The 20,896-nt window shown below is 44.4% G+C and overlaps 1 protein-coding gene across 1 annotated transcript in view; it reads right to left on the bottom strand.

The window, feature by feature from the left end:
* LOC126217302 (atherin-like) overlaps positions 1 to 20,896 on the bottom strand; it is a 135,672-nt gene that overhangs the window by 84,307 nt on the left and 30,469 nt on the right. The window contains exon 2 of the mRNA XM_049942110.1: positions 20,284 to 20,571. Coding sequence (XP_049798067.1) covers positions 20,284 to 20,571 — 288 coding nt within the window. The remainder of the gene's footprint in view (positions 1 to 20,283; positions 20,572 to 20,896) is intronic.

The following is a 20,896-nucleotide window of genomic DNA, read 5'->3' as shown; positions in this document are numbered from 1 at the left end:
GTAGACCTCCAGCATATCATGCGGTCAGCTGTGTAAAGTGGGGATGTCATTTTGGTCTCAGTTATGTGACTGGATCTGTGATTACCTGTCAGAGAGGTCACAGTTCGTAGTAATTGAGGAAAGTCATCGAGTAAAACAGAAGTGATTTCTGGCGTTCCTCAAGGTAGTGTCATAGGCCCTTTACTGTTCCTTATCTATATAAAGCATTTGGGGGACAATCTGAGCAGCAGTCTTAGGTTGTTTGCAGATGACCCTATCGTTTATCGCCTAATAAAGTCATCAGAAGAACAAAACAAATTGGAAACCGATTTAGAATAGATATCCGAATGGTGCGAATATTGGCAGTTCACCCTAAATAACGAAAAGTGTGAGGTCATCCACATGAGTGATAAAAGGAATTCGTTAAACTTCGGTTACACGATAAATCAGTCTAATCCAAACGTCGTAAATTCAACTAAATACTTAGGTATTACAGTTACGAAAAACTTAAATTGGAAGGAACACACAGAGAATGTTGTGGGGAAGGCTAACGAAACACTGCGTTTTATTTGCAGGACACTTAGAAAATGTAACAGCTCTACTAAGGAGACTGCCTACGCTACGCTTGTCCGTCCTCTTTTAAATACTGCTGCGCGGTGTGGGATCCTTACCAGATAGGATTGACGGAGTACGGTACATTCGAAAATGTTAAAATAAGGGCAGCACGTTTTGTATTATCGCGAAATACGGGAGAGCGTGTCACAGAAATCATCCAGGATTTGGACATCATTAAAAGAAAGGCGTTTTCCCTTGCGACGGAATCTTCTCACGAAATTTCAGTCATCAACTTTCTCCTACGAATGCGAAAATATTTTGTTTACACTGAGCTACATAGGGAGAAACGATCACCACGATAAAATAAGGGAAATCAGAGCTCGTACGGAAACAATATAGGTGTTCGTTCTTTCCGCGCACTGTACGAGATTGGAATAATAGAGAATTTTGAAGATGGTTCGGTGAACCCTCTTCCAGGCACTTCAATGTGATTTGCAGATTATCAATGTCGATATTGATGTAATTTATCAATTTGCACGTCAGAGAGACAGAGCAGGTTACGTTACTGATAACAATCATTGGTCTTGTTGTGGCACAGTCTTTGCCTCTGCGCAATCTGATACATTCTTAGCTGAAGTGTGGTAGGTGATGGACGTACTCAATAGTGCTGTGTTAACTTGTGAATGTATCTGTTAGATGAAGAAAGATTTATTGTACAGGACAGCAACGATGAATATGATGTACACATTGAGAGACAAAAAGAGCATTAATTTCAATTTTTTATTTTTATTTATTTATTTATTAATTTTGAAGAGAAGAAATTTGAAGCAAGACTGCAGCACTGCGCAGCTAGTTTGTCGGAATGATTATTTTTATCTAGCTTACTTTATTCACTTGCTCAAAGCTGAGAGAAAGGCCACTCTACTTCCCCGAGTCATGCATTAACATATCAATTGATTGAGCTGATGGTTTTTTACACAAATTCTCTGTTTTTATAGAAATTCTCTGTTTAGAAATCATTGTTCACTTTGTTAAGCAGAGTATTGTTCAGAGCAGTGTTATGTGTGAAGGTCACGCGAAGTTTAGCGCTTATTTTGGAATACATACTTCATTCTAAAATAATTCGAATATCATCCCACAGGAATAAATACTCTTCTCATCCCACTGTTCAAAGAAAGTTTATCTTTACGAATTTCCACATTGCACCGTATCGTATGCAACAGGTTGAATACTGTTTGGAAATTTTATTTAAAAACAGAAATCTAGCTTAGCCGCTGCGTGCTTGCTGTTTGCTGTTGTGCTTCCGAGAAATCTGGAACGATGTTGTCAATACGCGTGGCAAGTGGAAATTTCCTTAGGAGCAGTTAATTGTTTTACTTGAGTTGCGCATTTCATATAAAGACAAGTTGTAGTCACAACAGTTACAGCTCAATTGAAATAGTGTTCTCTTTAGTGAAAGGTTAGCATACGGATTTATGTTGGATAACAGTCCGTGGGAAGATAGTTTTGGTAATACGTAGACTTTTTATAGAGTTGGAGGTAAATTTGGGCTAAATTTCAAACGAAAACACATAGCGGAGATCTTGTCCAAATTACCTTGTATGAGAACCAGAGGTGATAACCATTGGCACCTCACCATCACGACAGATGCCGGGAACCTATGATTATGGCGAATGGAATGAGATAGCTTTCGTTATCGTCGGATCTTCTATACACGTCAATTGTGATGATGTACGCTGAAGGGGGACTCGTGTGAAAAGAGGTTGAGGAGCCACTGTTATATTCTGTGTTGCCGTTGACGAACCACTTTGCTGCCCCAGCAATGGTCACAATCATGACAGTTCATGGTGCTCCAAGCGTAATCCACGTGTCGGTGTGAATACTTATTTTGCTGCAATTAAGCTCATTTCCTGACCCAGGAAACATGACGCATTCTGTACAGTGTTCCACGCCAGAGCGAACAATATGTCTAACCTCGGAGCACTATTTGCGGGAGGCCGTTGAGATCCTGCATGATTTAGAGTATGGCCTCTTGCACCCATCGAATACGTGTCCACGTGACAGTTGCGAAAGCTTGATCCACTCGATCAGAGATAATACTGCACGTTAGACCTTAGCCGCGGCAGATTACAGTCCTGCGGTTGTAGAATTCCGTTACGAGGAAGTAGAAGTTCGTCCTTGTTACAAGAGACACGGAACTATCTTCTCACAGACAAAATCATTCAAATGCGACTTCTGAACGAGTAAGTCACTGCACAATCTTTCCTTATATACTATCATCTATTGCACTGGAATACCAATCGTTTGCATATCCAGTCACGCCGCCAATTTGAGGTTGTTGAACGCTGCCATCTTGGTATTAAAATTTTAATGACCAACAGTGCAAAATCCAGTTAGTTAAAGGGTATTCGGAATGCCTAGTGGTAGCCACCCTCTACACAGTACTGTGCGGCGGGTAACCTGTAGACGGAATATTAGGCGCAGCATGCACTCGTGCTTCTCAACGACGGGACTTGAAACTGCGTGTGTTGTCCCTTCTATTATTCCACACAAAGGGTCTGCTGAAACCGTTACTCATCTGGTTCGTGCTTATTCGTTCAGAAACTCCTGTGTGCCTTTACACACTAGACATACCTCGTTTGTATCGTGAATAAGACAGCTTATATTTTTAAGTGTGTCACGTGAAGTAGAAACCCTCTTTCATCCTACAGGTTGATGGAATTTTACGTAGGTTAATTATCCAGATGATCGGCAACAGTTGCCTCATGAAGTTACAATTGATCCTAAATCTATTTCACTGTTGTCTGAACAAAGTAGTAAAAAGTGAACGGGAAAGTAAATTACGTTTGAGTCAGTAAATTCTAATCTTCTTTTCTCTACCGTTCGTGGAGGCACTACTTGTTCTCAATTCTCACCATATCAGAGTACGCCAAACACTGACTATCATTGTGGTTTTGGTTGCCCAGGTGTTATAGTGTGAGGAGGCACAATGTTGCGGGGACGTCCTGACCTCCAAATTTTCAAACATGGAGCAGTCAGCGGTCAAGGTTGTTGTGACACTGTACTCCTGTCCCATGTTCCTCTTTCCAGGAGCGCATTCAGCAGTGATTTCATGTTTATGGATGACTATGACCGACCGCATTAATTGCATAGGTGAATGTGCTGTTGAAACTATGGGATATTGCGCGGGTGGACTGGCCTGTTTAAATCGCATCGTGTGGGATACGTTGAGGTGACGTATCGCAGGAACGTCTACATACACCAACGACCTGCCAGCACTTGATAACGGCGCTGGTGGAGTAATGGGACGCCCCACGTTGTGGCCAGTATGGGAGCACGTTGCAGAGCATACACTGCCGTCCATGGTGGTCACACACCATTAAGAACCATGTGCTGCCTTTTGTAACGTTCAGGAGACCGTCAAAAAAAGCGGCTACTACTGTGTAATGACTCCCTCTGAATAAAACTGTCATTTCCATTCGTGTACTTGTATTTTTCTCTCAATTGCCTTCTGTACTATAGCACTTCTTTCTAGTTGCAGTCCAAATTTCCTCGAGCTGTGAAACTGCTGACTAGGTCGCTAAAATAATTATTCTCTCTGCTGTTCTGAAGTGATTTATTGACGAATGGTCATCAGAATTATCAAAGTACGAATAATGTCCTCATACAGAGTACGGAGTCGTATGCATCACCCATCAGTGTCAGAACTTCACTGGTGGGTGATGCACATGACTCTGTATTCTGTGTGAAGGCTCTATTCTTATTTTCATATCTTCGTGGTGGACAGAGCCCGAAACGTGTCCGAATCACCTCTGAACAGCAAACCGAATAATTATTTTCGCAATCTAATCAGCTGTGTACACAAATTTAAGCTGACATAATAGTACCTTGCCTCCTATGCTTTTTCTAGTTGCATCTCAAGTCCTGGAGCCATGTTACTTGGTAGTGATGTATCATGCGAAAGTTACTTCCCTCCCTAAGTTTTGCACGCAATTGTATGTGAAAGATAAATAAAAACTTTTACTCCTTTTCTTCTTCTTTAACTGAGCAATAAACCCGTCCAGTGCGGCGTCTGCTTTAATCAGGTTTTGGTAAATTTATTTACTTTGCGAACCGATGCCTTTCCTGCCGCAGCATTCGTCCCTCACCTAAGGGATGGAAACCGTTTGTGCCGCCTGTCTGTAAATTCTTTAAACTTGGTTCTGTGTGTAATGGTACTTCAACTGTTTGTGAATCGTGAGGCGGAAATTAGGGACTAGCCCAGCGTATGCCTGACTCGCGAGCTAGCGTGCTGCGCGATAATTTATACTACCAGGTCAGATGAAAAAACTGATCATAAATGTAATTGAAAAAATTACACTAAGGTTGAATATGGACGCACTCTGTTAAAAACAAAACTTCGTAGATAGTGCTCTGTCCTGTCACTGACTGTTATTCAGCAGTTCGGCCGCCTCCAGTACCAAAAGCCCCTTTTGGCGCAGAGCGGTCGAGCTGCCATCTGCTGACGAGTGGCAGCAATTAAAATCGTGGCGGTGCGGTGGGTTCGGCCGTTGGCTAAGCAAGCGGCAGCGGCGAGCGGTGGGTGGCTGCAGTTGCGTCGCACGTGAGGCGCACATAACTCAGCGGCTCGTACAATTTACATACAGATTGCACGGTGCAGCAGACAGGGCTATTCTTAACGCTCTACCTTCACGTCCTTATTTAGAGCCCGCAATCGCTCTCTGGCCGCGTGCGCCATGTGCGTAGGAGCGTGCGTGTCCGCGGCCGGAGGGCTCCCTTTGCCGCCACTGGTGCCCCGTGGACTTAAGACAATGACCGCGCCCCTCCTCACACGTGCAAATCACGCAACAAAATTAATTCGCTTCTTACTTTAGCCTGTACTTCTTGAGGGCCGTGCGAGGCCTCCGAATGAAAGCAAACGTCTTAGGGCGCTGTAGAACAACTTTTCATCGGGCCATCAAGCAGGACTAATTGCGATTCCTCGCTCTGCTCCCTGTAGGAGCTCCGGCGAATGTGTTAATAGATCGCGCAACAGTAGATACGACAGTCAGGGAGTGTTTATTGTTAAGTGGCCTTGCTCCGTCTTATCGGTAGCTGTTCATTACCGCTGCGCACGCGCAAATGCTGCAGCTGTATGCCGAACGCGAATAACAGTGCTAATTCGGCCACATTCTAATCTTGGAGCACTTTGCTTTCGTCTTCTTCATGTTTCATGTCACCCATTAGATGCCTCTTACAAGTCATTCTTAGGTACCCGTCTCAAGAAATAGCCCTGTTTACGTTTTCCCTCTAAATTTATTTATTCGCCTCAGAAAAACTTACAAAAAACAAAAACAAGAAAGAAAAACGGAAGCGCAAAATCTACATTTCATTATGAGAACTCGAAGGAAATTACATCGGCAACTTTAGAGAAAGGTAGCCACATACACACAAAGTCCAAGAAATATACATTTCTAAATGATATCAGGTTACGGTTTAACATCCAGTCTCAACAAATCATCTTGTTTCCATTCTCTTATTAAATTTATTTACTCGCATTAGAAATCCCTAAAAAAAATTAAGTTGGAAAGAAAAATGAAATCGTTAAAATCCGAATTTAATCATGAAAAATCAAAGAATATTACATACAGCACTCAGAAAGTTTATCCACATACGAGGGCTATACGGGAAGTACGCTCCGATCCGTTGCGAAATGGAAACTACTGTGAAAATTAAAAATGTTTTATTTGCAACAGTTAGCTACATCTTCCAGATGGTTCTCTACATAGTCACCACTCCGAGTTAGACATTTGTTGTGGCGTTGTACCAACTGTTCAGTACCCTCGTCATGGGAGGCAGCCGCCTGTGATTTTCGCCAATTCTCTAAGCTGGTCTACAGCTCGTTGTCTGTGCCAAAATGTTGTCTTCGCAGCAGCGGTTCATGTCAGCAGAGATGAAACTCAGGGGGAGCTAACTACAGGCTGCATTGTGGGTGAGCAAATACTTCCCATCGAAAAGGCTGCAGGAGCTCCTTCATTGTCCCTGCAAAATGCGGCCAAGAACTGTCATGAAGAAGGACACAAGGACAGTTGTGTCATGTGGGCTGCATAACATCAGGCTAAATCTCTCACCAGGATCTCATACTTGGCAATGGAGACTACAATATTTTCTAAGAATGTTTATGTGCTTATTGCGTGCACAGAAGTGAGCAGAGCGACGTGACCTGAGACACCGCTCTACACACTTGTGCAAAGCTTCACCGGAATTTCATTCTGGTTTCCTTTTCGCGCCCAATCGGACCTTATCCTCCGGGCAGTTCTCGTATATATAAATCACCTGGTGCATAACAGTGCACAATATTAGATTACACTTCAACAACTACACGACGATGAAGTCATTAGAAACGGACAGGAGCAGATCTCAATTTCAGATTTCGAAACACCTGCCTTGACCTTCGAAATTTGTTTGCTGACTGCGAATGCCTAGCATGAGATGTATTAGGTGCAGATCTGCTACCTAATAGTTGTATATGAAAATTTGTGCATGTCCGGGACTCTAACCTGGAGTTTCCCAGTATTGCGAGAAGTCATCTTCACCACTTCGGCAATCCGTACACGCTCGCCGGACAAACTTCCATATGTCACGCTGTCTACATCCGTATATCGAGTCCCAGTATGACAGAAATTTTTCATATGTCATTACTGGGTAGTAGATCTATAGCTAATACAGTTGATGTTAGCGATTTCGGAGTAAAATAGTAATTTCGAAGTATTTCACACACATGCGTATCGTGGGCAGCATCTATTCTTTCAGACATGCACAGAAGACAAGACTTGCGTTGAAAGTAACTAGATATTTCGCAAAAATCTGAGGTCATCAGTCCCCTAGAACTTAGAACTACTTAAACCTAACTAAGCTAAGGACATCACACACATCCATGCCCGACGCAGGATTCGAACTTGCGACCGTAGTGGTTTCGCGGTTCCAGACTGAAGTGCCTAGAACCGCTCGGCCACAACGGCCGGCAGTTATTTTGCAGGAAACATGTCATAAACGTACGTTTCAGAATAGTCTGTTTTCTTTCCTTGGAACGGTTATTTCTATCTATGTTGACCTCCGTGTGTGGTGAGAAAAATTTCGATGAAAATATGACACTTTTAAAATATTACGAGTGGTTTTGCATTAGTGTGAATACTACAATAACACTTGTGGTTACACACATTAACTTTCATTTTATCCATATTACTATTATGCTTAGAAAAGCGTTATCAGAGCATTACAAACGTCTGAAACTCTGAAAGTCTGTCTCCCTATGAATTGAGGGAGCATCATATGCAGATGGGACGTTCTTCCAGGTCGCCTTAAGAAGCGCAAGCGTATCGTATGACGACCATCCTCCTTCTCCCCCGGACCCACCCTCACACACACACACACACACACACACACACACACACACAGACTTTATTTATGCTACTCCTTCTCAATATTTGCTTCTGTTAAATTCTGATTCTCTTGTGTCATACAGTCTTGTCTCGCTGCGACAATATTTGGCGCGCAGTCACTGCTAGCTACTTTCGAGGACTAGCCCTTGCCAGGACTAGCCCTTCTGCATCATTGTTCTGGTACTCTGAAAGATCATGTCCGAGAATCTGCGGTGTTACTCATCTGCAGGTGACACAGTTAGCCACTCGCGACAGCCACCCTGCTTAGGACAGAAAGCTAACGAACGGAATCCAAACGCCTAGCTTCTATAATTTATTTTAATGCTGCAAGGAAGGATTGTATCGCTGAAGTGTGATATTAAAAGAATTATTCTAGGTGGCTATATAAAATCGACAGGGATCAGAATGCGATAATTTGCCAGCTCTACCTGGCCATTCTCGAGAAGGTGGAAAAATGGTTCAAATGACTCTAAGCACTATTCGACTTAACATCTGAGGTCATCAATCCCCTAGACTTAGAACTACTTAAACCTAACTAACCTAAGGACATCACACACATCCATGCCCAGGGCAGGATTCGAACCTGCGACCGTAGCAGCAGCGCGGTTCCGGACGGAAGCGTTTAGAACCGCTCGGCCACAACGGCCAGCGAGAAGGTGGAACACAGTGTTTTTTTTTTTTTTTTTTTTTTTTTTTACTACAGTAAAACAGGCTAAAGTCAAGTTGAAATTATCCCAATTTTTAAGTTCATCTACGTTCTTACAAGCTCCGAGAAGTCTTCTATGTTTTCCAGTTACAGTTACTGTCAGCGATACGTTGTTGTAACTTGCGCTCTGAAAAATTTGTTAACTTTGACTTATAGTCAAAATATGATTATTTGAGATACCTTCAGAAATAGTGGTTGTATGTTGTCTACAAGTAATATCATCGCTGGACGGTGGTAAGGGAAGGAAACCTGGCATAAACAGTATTTTCTGTTACTGTACTGACTGCTGGATCTCTTTAAATGGGTATTAATGCAGAAAAATACCCGTATTTGAACGTACGTTACTCGATAGTACCCAGTTACTAGATTACCAGTAAATTTGTAGTCTGGTACATTGTTTAAATATCTACCGGTAAATCGAAGGCGGGAAATAGGAAGAAGATAAACAAATGGAAGACTTTCATTTGTTGGGAAAGTATCATGAATTTGTACAGAAACTCGCCATCGCGAAGCTAATGCAGTTCTAGCTTACTTCTCCAACTTTTGAAGCCTTCATCAAGTAGGTACGGGAACAGTAACGAAAGGTATTTATGGAGACATTTATAGAGATATTTAACAGTTCAGTACAGTCCTTACAGGCGTGTATCGAAGACGATTAGGAAACGTAAATGTTAACTCTGTTCTTGATAAATTATGTAGGGGGAATGTAGAGAACCGGTATTCCGGGAATGCTGTGCAAAAAGCTGCTGCCTCATTTGCGCGTCGCTTCTAGAGATCATGCGAAAAAGCTAAGAGAGATTATAGTATGACAACACAAAGTGTATTTGATTGCTACACGAGCCGAACTAGACAGGAAGCTGAAAATAATGCTAAGAAGTACTCTCCAGTACGTACTATACGTTTAGATACATACAAGGTTTAAGAGTAAATTCGTCGGATTTTTGTAAACAAGTGACAAAATCGTTGAGTAAACAGTTTCGTAACTAATCTTTACTGAGTGGCATACCTGATAATGTGTATTTGGGTATAATATACGATAACAAAACCCTTAACCCTTAAGATCTTGTGACTTCGATGGCGATGGACGATGATTGGAACGTAAGCTGATAATCAGGTCACGAAGGAAAGATAAAAATAACATATTTCTTTTCGCCACGAGGTCGAAGGCGCGATATTTGCCAGTATCCTTGTTGACAACGATTACATCATTGCCACAGATTACGGATTTAGAATGACTTCTGCAGCCTTCTAACGTGCATGAATTTGGAGCCGTTTAGCTATTAAATGGATAGTAACAAAAGCCGGACGCAGAAGTAAAAAGGAGATAAGGGGAAAAGAAATACACATATTTTCTGATGAACTCATAAAGTTAAGTTACTGTAAAGTGAGCGATCAGAGATGTATTAAAAGCAAAGGTTTTGTTTGGCTTTACAATCTAACTGATAGAGACACAAGCACAGGAACCAACCGTCCTCTTCATCGATTTCAGCGAAACCCATTTCAGCCCATTTAGAGAACGGAAGCACTGTGTACCAGGTAGAAATATATTTTTATTTATAATAGGCTGTATGCACTTCAGTCTAACACATTTCGGAGCTTCAAATAAGTGCCCAAAGCAGTAATTGGACGATTTAGCTGTTACTGCTAGAGCCGGAACTAAAGCATCCCAAAAATCGTTGATCTAAGCTTTGAGCATCGGGTTATAACTCCGAAACGGTTGGACTTAATCAGAAAATATGATATTATGAGTAACGACGACGGATTATCAACAAAAATACTCCTCGTGTGTAAGTCAAGAGTCACGGACCATCCATGACTAACTTTCATCAACAACAATCAACCTGTATGAAACGTGACTCTGTTATCATTGACATGCTGGTGGTCAGAAGCAACCGACCATGCGTGCCATCATTTTGAGAGGTACAGCCGACGCCACGATTGGTCTGAGGAGTAGTGGAAGGAAACTTTATGGACGGGTCAGGATATACTATGCAGCACACAGGAAGTCACGTGCAGGTCTCGTAGAGGCCGGGCGAATGGTATGACCAGGTTTAAGTGCGGATGAACGTAGCTATTTGTGAAAACCTTTTTTGAAGACGTGTTAGACTGTAGTGAGCTCTCCACACTACTACAGAAATCGAGATCATATTCCTCTGTATCAGACTGACAATTTTCAAATCCACAGAGCAGTTAGTATTGTAACGTGTCCAGTGACCTGATGTTAACATTACTCCAAACGATTCTCTTATTACGTTTTACGTTCAGGGAAGAGCTCTCACTAACCTACAAATCTCTTGTTAAGTAATATCCGACTGCAAGGCAATCTGACAGTCCACGACTGCTTCGAAGCTGTTACTGAGTGTGCAGTGTATTAGTACGACGTGTCAGCACGCACCAATGGTGCAAAAACAAACAGCTGCACAAACGAAGTTAAAATCGTTAGGATTCAAGTCGATTAATCGGACGTCACCAATAAAAACGTATCCAAACCACAAGCAGCATCGTAGGATAAATGCAGTAATGATGGATCGCTAAACGAAATAATATCATATATATAACAAAATAGTAATGAATAAGGCTGATTTACGCTCATATTTTGAAACACAGCATGATCGTAAATATTGGGCCATTTATAAATCAAAGCAGTGAATGATTACCATTCCAGTAAAAGCCAAAATTCATTAAAACACCAGAATAAGAAATCTAGATGCCTTCAGCAGCTATTACTCCAAAAGTAATAAAATCTGTTGTAAGAGCGACCATTATATCACGTCTGAAAACTTCCACTTAATAAATCTATCTGTAATGTTTTGTAAGATGATGTTAGTTATACTTACTAAACTCACTTGACAGACTTCTACTGAGGAACTTTTCTCTCATACGAAAGCACCTTCAAATATGACGTCAAGGTAAGGACGGGGGAGCACCATTTAATAATCCGTTTTACCTTAGAAGACATGGATTCTCAATCTGCGCTGTCTTATAAAAAGGAGTGTTCGACTCATTTCAGAGTACTATGGAGTATGTATTTGAGTAGTTTATTAAATCTAAGAATTATAATTAGCACAGGAGCAAGATAAGTGGCCACAAATACTGGTAGTTTTCAATAGCGACGTTAGAACAGTGAACACTATTTACCAAACTATTTTTATTGTACACTATGCAGCTCACTACAGATAAATTGTCCGCTTTATAGGAGGGGGGGGGGGGATAAATTTTTAGTGTGTTCTTGTCGTCAGGCACAGACTCTTATCAGTTGCTGTCAATGTAATTTCAGCTGGATCAAAGAAAACATTGCACAAAGGTATGTCACAGTTTCATGAACCTTCAGATCTAGCAAGTTCTGTTCACAGCAGCAATCTGCAGTTAATGTATGTACGTAATACGAAGATACCTTCACCGCATAGAAAGCGTATGTCGTTCAGAGTGCGTTACTTCAACGTCTGCCTACTTAGTAGCTAAAAGCAAAAGTTTCAGAATTTTCTATGCTCTATCAAGAGACTTAAGACATATAACTGACATCAGTTTCCACGTACCGAATATTCTTCTCTGTCACGGAAAGATCTCTGAGCAATTTACTAATTCCTCCGAGAGAGCATATTCGTGAGACGAATTGTACATATATCGACAGTACTTTACTGTGGGCCGAAGCGGTTCGGGAGACAACCAAGTTTCATAATAATAAGGTCCTAAGGCATGACATAAAGTGCAGTTACAATTCTGTCTCCTGTACAGTCTGTAAACATCGGACTACCAACAGATCTAAGGGTTCACCCTGCACTGTATACTGACGACAAGGCGCTATACACGATTAGCTTGAGTATCCAGCGAATGCAGTTCAGACTCCAGTTCGCTTGTGATGCTCTAGTATTATAGGAGGAAAAATGTGCGTTGACCTTCACTGCATCGAAAATTTACTTGTCGTAGTCCTGTGGAAATGGGATATATAGACATATGGGCTTGAGGTTTAAAACAAAAAGCTGCGCCAGCTACTAAACCCAGGATTATCTATGGAACAAGGATAGCGTATTGCACGTGTCGCCAAAATCAAGACGGAGGTATCACGTGGTGTTGTTATTTGGATTTCGCGCTAAGACTGAAAAGTCAATATTACACATATTGGTCCCGTTTTCTCACATTTACTGGTTAGTAACAGCAATGGTGAACGTCGTTGCTGTTACGGTCACAAATTAAGTACGACAAATGAGAAACGGAAAAAGCTTACAGTTAAATCTTACGCCATACCAAAGTCACGTAACGAGGTGACACACGTTAAAGACAAAAATCTTGAAATTATGTTCTTCTTATCAGTACGCTCACTCCTAGACATTCTTAAACTCGACCTCAACATTCCCACAGGACCATGTAGCCGTTCTGTAAACAATGCGCCGTGACCGATACACGTAGTGATCGCCTAAAGAGGACGCAAAACTGAGCCCTCGAACTCGCTCTGCACGCACCTGAAGTAACTGAAATGCCATTATGTAGCTGAAATAGCTTACCTCTAGGCTAGAGACTGTAAAACGACACAGCCAACACATCAACAACCTGGTCAACGCCACAACGCCACTAAGAGGCCGCAATCACTGGCGGAATAACTTTCTTCCTTCCAGCATAGCAACCTATCCTCTCTCGTCTGATTTAGATCAATAAAAGGGATTGTAATTATAGTTTTCGTACCCAGGACAGTACAGTACAGTTACTTATATATTTTACAACATCACAGAATATTTCTGCACATTAGATGGATTTTGAGGCTCAGAATTCCGCAATATTACGTTTTCGAACATTAACTGAGACTAGTTCATCCAGCGTGCAAGTCACAAGTAGCTGCATGCTGACCAAGATGTGTTCTGCATCTCCTCATTCACAGTGATGTGATTCCATCCAGTAAAGTGCCGCCGCTTCAAACTCGGTTTGCGCCATAACAATACAGGATATATCATAATTAGTGGCGTAAACGCATACAGTTGAAAGTACACTATATTAGAAGCAAAAAAGGCTCAGTAAACATAGGACCGAATATGCATACCTTAGAGCTAATGAGAAATTTTTCATCTTCGATACTGTGAATCAACTCTCTTCTACTGTAAGTTCTTTGCTTTCCATATTTTGGGACGTGACAGTATGGGCCAAAACAAGAAAAAAATGTCCAGTAAACATGTGCATAGCCTAAAAGTTATGAGTACATTAGATGAGAGTTGTTTAAAAGTAGCGAAGATGAAAAAGAGTTCATAACTCTTAACGTATTCATTTTAGAGCATATGTTTACTGGACATTTTTTCCTTGTTTTGGTCCATACTGCCACTTCCCAAAATATGGAAAGCAAAGAGCTTGCAGTAGTAGAGATTTGTTTCACAGTATCGAAGATGAAAATTGCTCCTAGGTCTTGAGGTATGCATTTTCGACCCTATGTTTACTGAGACTTTTTTGTTTCTAGTATCGTGTAATTTCAACTGTATGCGTTTACGCCATTAATTATGATACACCCTGTATAGTTTGCAGTTTCAGGGTGTTCCAAGTCAGCCGGCCGCTGCGACCGAGCTGTTCTAGGCGCTTCAGTCCGGAACCGCGCTGCTGCTACGGTCGCAGGTTCGAATCCTGCCTCGGGCATGGATGTGTGTGATGTCCTTATGTTAGTTAGGTTTAAGTAGTTCTAAGTCAAGAGGACGGATGACCTCAGATGTTGAGTCCCACAGTGCTTAGAGCAATTTGAACCATTTTTTTTTTTTCCAAGTCAGGTGAGATAGCTGGAAACCAGCGTCAAGCTCTCCCGTTACGTTTTGAATGTCCTATGGGTTTCTCGTTTAGGTACAATTCTCTTCGGCGAAAGGAATGTGAAGATGGAGTTATTTCAACTGATCGGAGAAAACTATACTTTTTCCTTCTCAGCCTCTGCCGCAGATCTTCGTCTAACGTCCGGGGAGTCTATACCCTCAAAGCAGCGGAATATATCAAATGGAGTTGGTCGTAGACAACCTGTTATGACGCCACCTGTCTCGTTAGGAGCACTGTTTCTTGCATAGAGCAAGCGCAGACGTACATAGGACAGTTGGTTGTGCAGTTCCCCTCCTCCCCCTGCAGCCTCCCACCAACCCCATCCCACGCCCCCATCTGCTGTCATGTTAGTACGTTTCCGTGATATATTACTACGGCAGTGTTCTGGCTGTGATCTTTGAAAAGGAGCGTTGGTGTAGTCTTACTGCGAGGTACTTAGAGGTGACGCGATGTATCATTTGTTTTCGTTTCGAGGTTACGTTCAGCATTTTCCTAGACTGTCTATTTACCATGTGAAACGCAGACCTGCGTTTTGATTGGGTTAGGTTTTAGGAGGTTGCTCTCATAATATACAGTATCCGAAGTATCGAGAAACCCCTATGTACACTACTGGCCATTAAAATTGCTACACCAAGAAGAAATGCAAATGATAAACGGGTATTTATTTGACAAATATATTATGCTAGAACTGACATGTGATTACAATTTCACGCAATTTGGGTGCATAGATCCTGAGAAATCGTTACCCAGAACAACCACCTCTGGCCGTAATAACGGCCTTGATGTGCCTGGGCAGTAAGTCAAACAGAGCTTGGATGGCGTGCACAGGTACAGCTGCCCATGCAGCTTCAACACGATACCACAGTTAATCAAGAGTAGTGACTGGCGCATTGTGACGAGCCAGTTCCTCGGCCACCATTGACTAGACGTTTTCAATTGGGGAGAGATCTAGAGAAGGTGCTGGCCAGGGCAGCAGTCGAACATTTTCTGTATCCAGAAAGGCCCGTACAGGACCTGCAACATGCGGTCGTGCATTATCCTGCTGAAATGTAGGGTTTCGGAGGGATCGAATGAAGGGTAGAGCCACGGGTCGTAACACACCTGAAATGTAACGTCCACTGTTCAAAGTGCCGTCAATGCGAACAAGAGGTGATCGAGACGTGTAAGCAATGGCACCCCATACCATCACGCCGGATGATACGCCAGTATGGCGATGACGAATAGACACTTCCAATATGCGCTCACCACGATGTCGCCAAACACGGATGCGATCATCATGATGCTGTAAACAGAACCTGGATTTATCCGAAAAAATGACGTTTTGCCATTCCTGCACTCAGGTTCGTCGTGGAGTACACCATCGCAGGCGCTCCTGTCTATGATGCAGCGTCAAGGGCAACCGCAGCCATGGTCTCCGAGCCGATAGTTCGTGCTGCTGCAAACGTTGTCGAACTGTTCGTGCAGGTGGTTGTTGTCTTGCAAACGTCCCCATCTGATGACTCAGGGATCGAGACGTGGCTGCACGATCCGTTACAGCCATGCGGATAAGATGCCTGTCAAGTCGGCTGCTAGTGATACGAGGCCGTTGGGATCCAGCACGACGTTCCGTATTACCCTCCTTAACCCAACGATTCCACATTCTGTTAACAGTCATTGGATTTCTACCAACGCGAGCAGCAATGTTGCGATACGATAAACGGCAATCGCGATATGCTACAATCCGACCTTTATCATAGTCGGAAACGTGATGGTACGCATTTCTCCTTACACGAGGCATCACAACAACGTCTCACCAGGCAACGCCGGTCAAGTGCTGTTTGTGTATGAGAAATCGGTTGGAAACTTTCCTCATGTCAGCACGTTGTAGGTGTCGCCACCGGCGCCAACCTTGTGTGAATGCTCTGGAAAGCTAATCATTTGCATATCACAGCATCTTCTTCCTGTCGGTTAAATTTCGCGCCTGTAGCACGTCATCTTCGTGGCCAGTAGTGTAATGTGGAATTGACCACCTTATGTAAGACAGACCAACTCGCCAGTATGAGATGAGGCGGAGAGTATTGGGCAGGCGGTACACGAACGGTAACAGCTGAATGGATATTAACAGTTCAGTGACTTCGAACGTGGACTAGCCACTGGATGTCACCTGAGTAAAATTCAGTAAAATTTCCACCCTTCTAAAGCTACCCAAGTCGACAGCCGATGACGTGACAAGTGAAAACGCAAAGAAACAAATACAGTTTAACCGAGGCCAGGCAGATTTCACGTACTGAAGGTCAGGGACAGTCGAGACTGCGGCGGGTGGTTGTAAAAAATCACACACAAATTAGCAGGAGGAATCACTCGTGAGTTCAAAATGCTATGAGCTGTCCAGTTATGTCAATGACTGTGCATAGGGAGTTAAAGGAAGTGGGCGACAATGGTCCAGCATCTCCTTGTAAGCCACACGTTTCGGTAGTCATTATTAAGCGAAGCATGAGGTTTTAAAGGGAGCGACGCCATTGGACAGTGGATATCTGGAAATGGGTGATTTGTATTGATGAATCACTCTACATCCTCTGGCAAAGGGATAGGTTCGGATTTGGTGAATGTCTGGAGAACATTTCCTGCCACCATGTGAAGAGCCATCAGTAAAGTACGGAGGAAATTGTGTTGCGGCATGGGAATGTTTTTCTTGAATCGTATCTGATTCCCTTATTGTGCTTAAGAAATCGCAAAATTCTGAAGGATATATGAACAGTTGGCTGTATTGTGTATTAAGTACCGGACGGTAACAGATCGGGGACGACGACTGCGTGACATTGCACCCTGTCATAAAGGATGATCAATGAGACAACGGTTTGTGGATTGGATTGGTCTGTCCCGAGTCACGACCTGAATCCAATGGAACTCATTTGGAATGAGTTAGGATGTCGACTTCGCTCCACGCCCTAGTGTCCAATATCATTACCGACTCTGGTTTCGGCTTTTAATGAAAAATGGACTACCATTTCTCCTCATACTCAGACATTTCATTGAAAGTTTCACCAGCAGAGTTCAAATCGTCATAAATGCGAAGAGTCGACACACCCCTTATTAAGTTGAGTATTTTGTGTGCAGATACTTCTGATCAGGTAGTATAGTCTTACTGTAAAGTGAAGAGCATACTTTGTCTGTGGGAAGTGACCTTTGTCGGTGAAACGCTATGACTCCCCTACAGCAATGCATCTTAGCATATTGTGATCGACGGAGAGAGTGTTCTTGTGAGTTTCTCGAGTCGCTTTATTACTCGCTAATTTCTGTATTCTGTATAGTGTTAAGAATTTTTGCGGAAAATAAAGACACGCTGGGCGCGTTTGCGCGCTGTGTCGCCAATAATTCAGATGGCGGGCTACGAAAACATCGATATAATCTCGCAAGCTGCGACATCGTCGCGAAAAAACACAGTGACCCGTATATGTAATAAGTTTCATATAATTTACGTCTATGGTCACAATCTTTATGTTTAACAGATTATCGGTTTCGGTCTTTAATGACCATCATGTTTATGAAACGGATCTGATGATGGTCATTAAAGACCGAAACCGGTAATCTGTTAAACAAAAAGATTGTGACCTTAAAGGAAACTTACATCGATATAAAGTTGTGGAACAAACTGTAAGGGTTCGCTGTGACGCAGTTGGGTAGAGAGAGTGGGGTTACCCCTTCACTGTTTAGTTCACAGGCAGCCTTTAGTCTTCCATACATTTATATGGATATGTTGGGGTGGGACACTACGAATGTAGTGTTTGGACATACACGGTGAGAATGTGGGTCTCATGGGACGCGTGATCGAGATAGTCCCTACAGTCGAACTATCCTTTGTGCCCACGGTGGTTCAGATTGATAGAGCGTCTGCCATGTAAGAGGAGATCCCGGGTTCGAGTCCGGGTCTGGGCACACATTTTCACCTGTCCCAGTTGATATACACTCCTGGAAATGGAAAAAAGAACACATTGACACCGGTGTGTCAGACCCACCATACTTGCTCCGGACACTGCGAGAGGGCTGTACAAGCAATGATCACACGCACGGCACAGCGGACACACCAGGAACCGCGGTGTTGGCCGTCGAATGGCGCTAGCTGCGCAGCATTTGTGCACCGCCGTCGTCAGTGTCAGCCAGTTTGCCGTGGCATACGGAGCTCCATCGGAGTCTTTAACACTGGTAGCATGCCGCGACAGCGTGGACGTGAACCGTATGTGCAGTTGACGGACTTTGAGCGAGGGCGTATAGTGGGCATGCGGGAGGCCGGGTGGACGTACCGCCGAATTGCTCAACACGTGGGGCGTGAGGTCTCCACAGTACATCGATGTTGTCGCCAGTGGTCGGCGGAAGGCGCACGTGCCCGTCGACCTGGGACCGGACCGCAGCGACGCACGGATGCACGCCAAGACCGTAGGATCCTACGCAGTGCCGTAGGGGACCGCACCGCCACTTCCCAGCAAATTAGGGACACTGTTGCTCCTGGGGTATCGGCGAGGACCAATCGCAACCGTCTCCATGAAGCTGGGCTACGGTCCCGCACACCGTTAGGCCGTCTTCCGCTCACGCCCCAACATCGTGCAGCCCGCCTCCAGTGGTGTCGCGACAGGCGTGAATGGAGGGACGAATGGAGACGTGTCGTCTTCAGCGATGAGAGTCGCTTCTGCCTTGGTGCCAATGATGGTCGTATGCGTGTTTGGCGCCGTGCAGGTGAGCGCCACAATCAGGACTGCATACGACCGAGGCACACAGGGCCAACACCCGGCATCATGGTGTGGGGAGCGATCTCCTACACTGGCCGTACACCACTGGTGATCGTCGAGGGGACACTGAATAGTGCACGGTACATCCAAACCGTCATCGAACCCATCGTTCTACCATTCCTAGACCGGCAAGGGAACTTGCTGTTCCAACAGGACAATGCACGTCCGCATGTATCCCGTGCCACCCAACGTGCTCTAGAAGGTGTAAGTCAACTACCCTGGCCAGCAAGATCTCCGGATCTGTCCCCCATTGAGCATGTTTGGGACTGGATGAAGCGTCGTCTCACGCGGTCTGCACGTCCAGCACGAACGCTGGTCCAACTGAGGCGCCAGGTGGAAATGGCATGGCAAGCCGTTCCACAGGACTACATCCAGCATCTCTACGATCGTCTCCATGGGAGAATAGCAGCCTGCATTGCTGCGAAAGGTGGATATACACTGTACTAGTGCCGACATTGTGCATGCTCTGTTGCCTGTGTCTATGTGCCTGTGGTTCTGTCAGTGTGATCATGTGATGTATCTGACCCCAGGAATGTGTCAATAAAGTTTCCCCTTCCTGGGACAATGAATTCACGGTGTTCTTATTTCAATTTCCAGGAGTGTATATCAACGCCCGTCAGCAGCTGAAGGTATTAATGTAGTTCTAATTTCGTTTAGTCTTCCATGTCTTCGAGGACTATAATCGGTTAGACTTTCCATTTCTTCAAACAAGCATCGTTGAACTGCAGCTACAGTGTCATCGACGTAAATGGAAGCTCTTGTATTTGTTCCGACAGGCTGATCACCCGTCTACACCAGTTGTACAGTAGCGGGGCTAGAACATTGTCTTGAGATAGAGAATTCTGCTCTGTTTCCCATCGACTTTTTGGAAAATGGCAGCAGAAAAGGAAAATACTCTAGAACTGGATCGACGAGAACGTCAGAAGAAACAGCCCACAGGGCTAAGCATTCATAGAATATGTTGCAGTCAGCTGGTCGGGCCTTCCTCAGACTGGCACCGGTGCGACTGACAGCAGAAGACGGCCGGTGTCCTCAGCTGCGGCCGGCCCGGCCCAGGTACGGGGGGGTCGGCACGGCGCACATGCCGGATACATGCGGTGGGGCCGCACCTGTGTTTTATTAATCTGCCGGGGGCAGATGGGTGGAGCCGGGCCCGGCCGAGCCGCACAAAGGCGACAGGGGGCAGGGCAGGCCAGGGCGACACTACCGGAACACGGCGTAACGCGATCGCCGCCGCGGCCAGCTGCCGTCTGCGTCTGGGCGGACGCCGGCGTCTGGGCCGCAGGGGGCGCTGGAGCGAGCGCGCGCGCCGCCACCTGAGCACGGCCCCTCTGCGTGAGCTGCCACTGGCGGCGCGACGGGGCATTACCTGAAAACAGATCCACACGTTAATCAGACATAGTTGTTGCCAAATACACTGAAGAGCCAAAGACACTTGTTACGGTGCTCGCTTATTTCCAGGTCCGTATCGATCTTAGTGCTGAGTTTTCACTCAGACGGCGCTTTGGCGTTAGGCGGTTGTTTCCATGTGTGATCGCTGGTCGCAGCCATTGAGTAAATATCTCTGGAGTGAGCATTGCGTTCTGCGCATGTTGTCAACATTAAACCAGGATTGTCACGTGTTTTCGGGACTTCGCTGTGCGTGTGTGCTTTCTGCAGCGTTTGAAGTTTATAATATCAAGAGTTTTTGTTGT

This window comes from Schistocerca nitens, chromosome 1 (assembly GCF_023898315.1).
Source record: "Schistocerca nitens isolate TAMUIC-IGC-003100 chromosome 1, iqSchNite1.1, whole genome shotgun sequence".
In the NCBI taxonomy this organism is placed as follows: domain Eukaryota; kingdom Metazoa; phylum Arthropoda; class Insecta; order Orthoptera; family Acrididae; genus Schistocerca; species Schistocerca nitens.
Note: the sequence above shows the minus strand (reverse complement) of the source record. Positions and strands in the feature narration are given on the sequence as shown.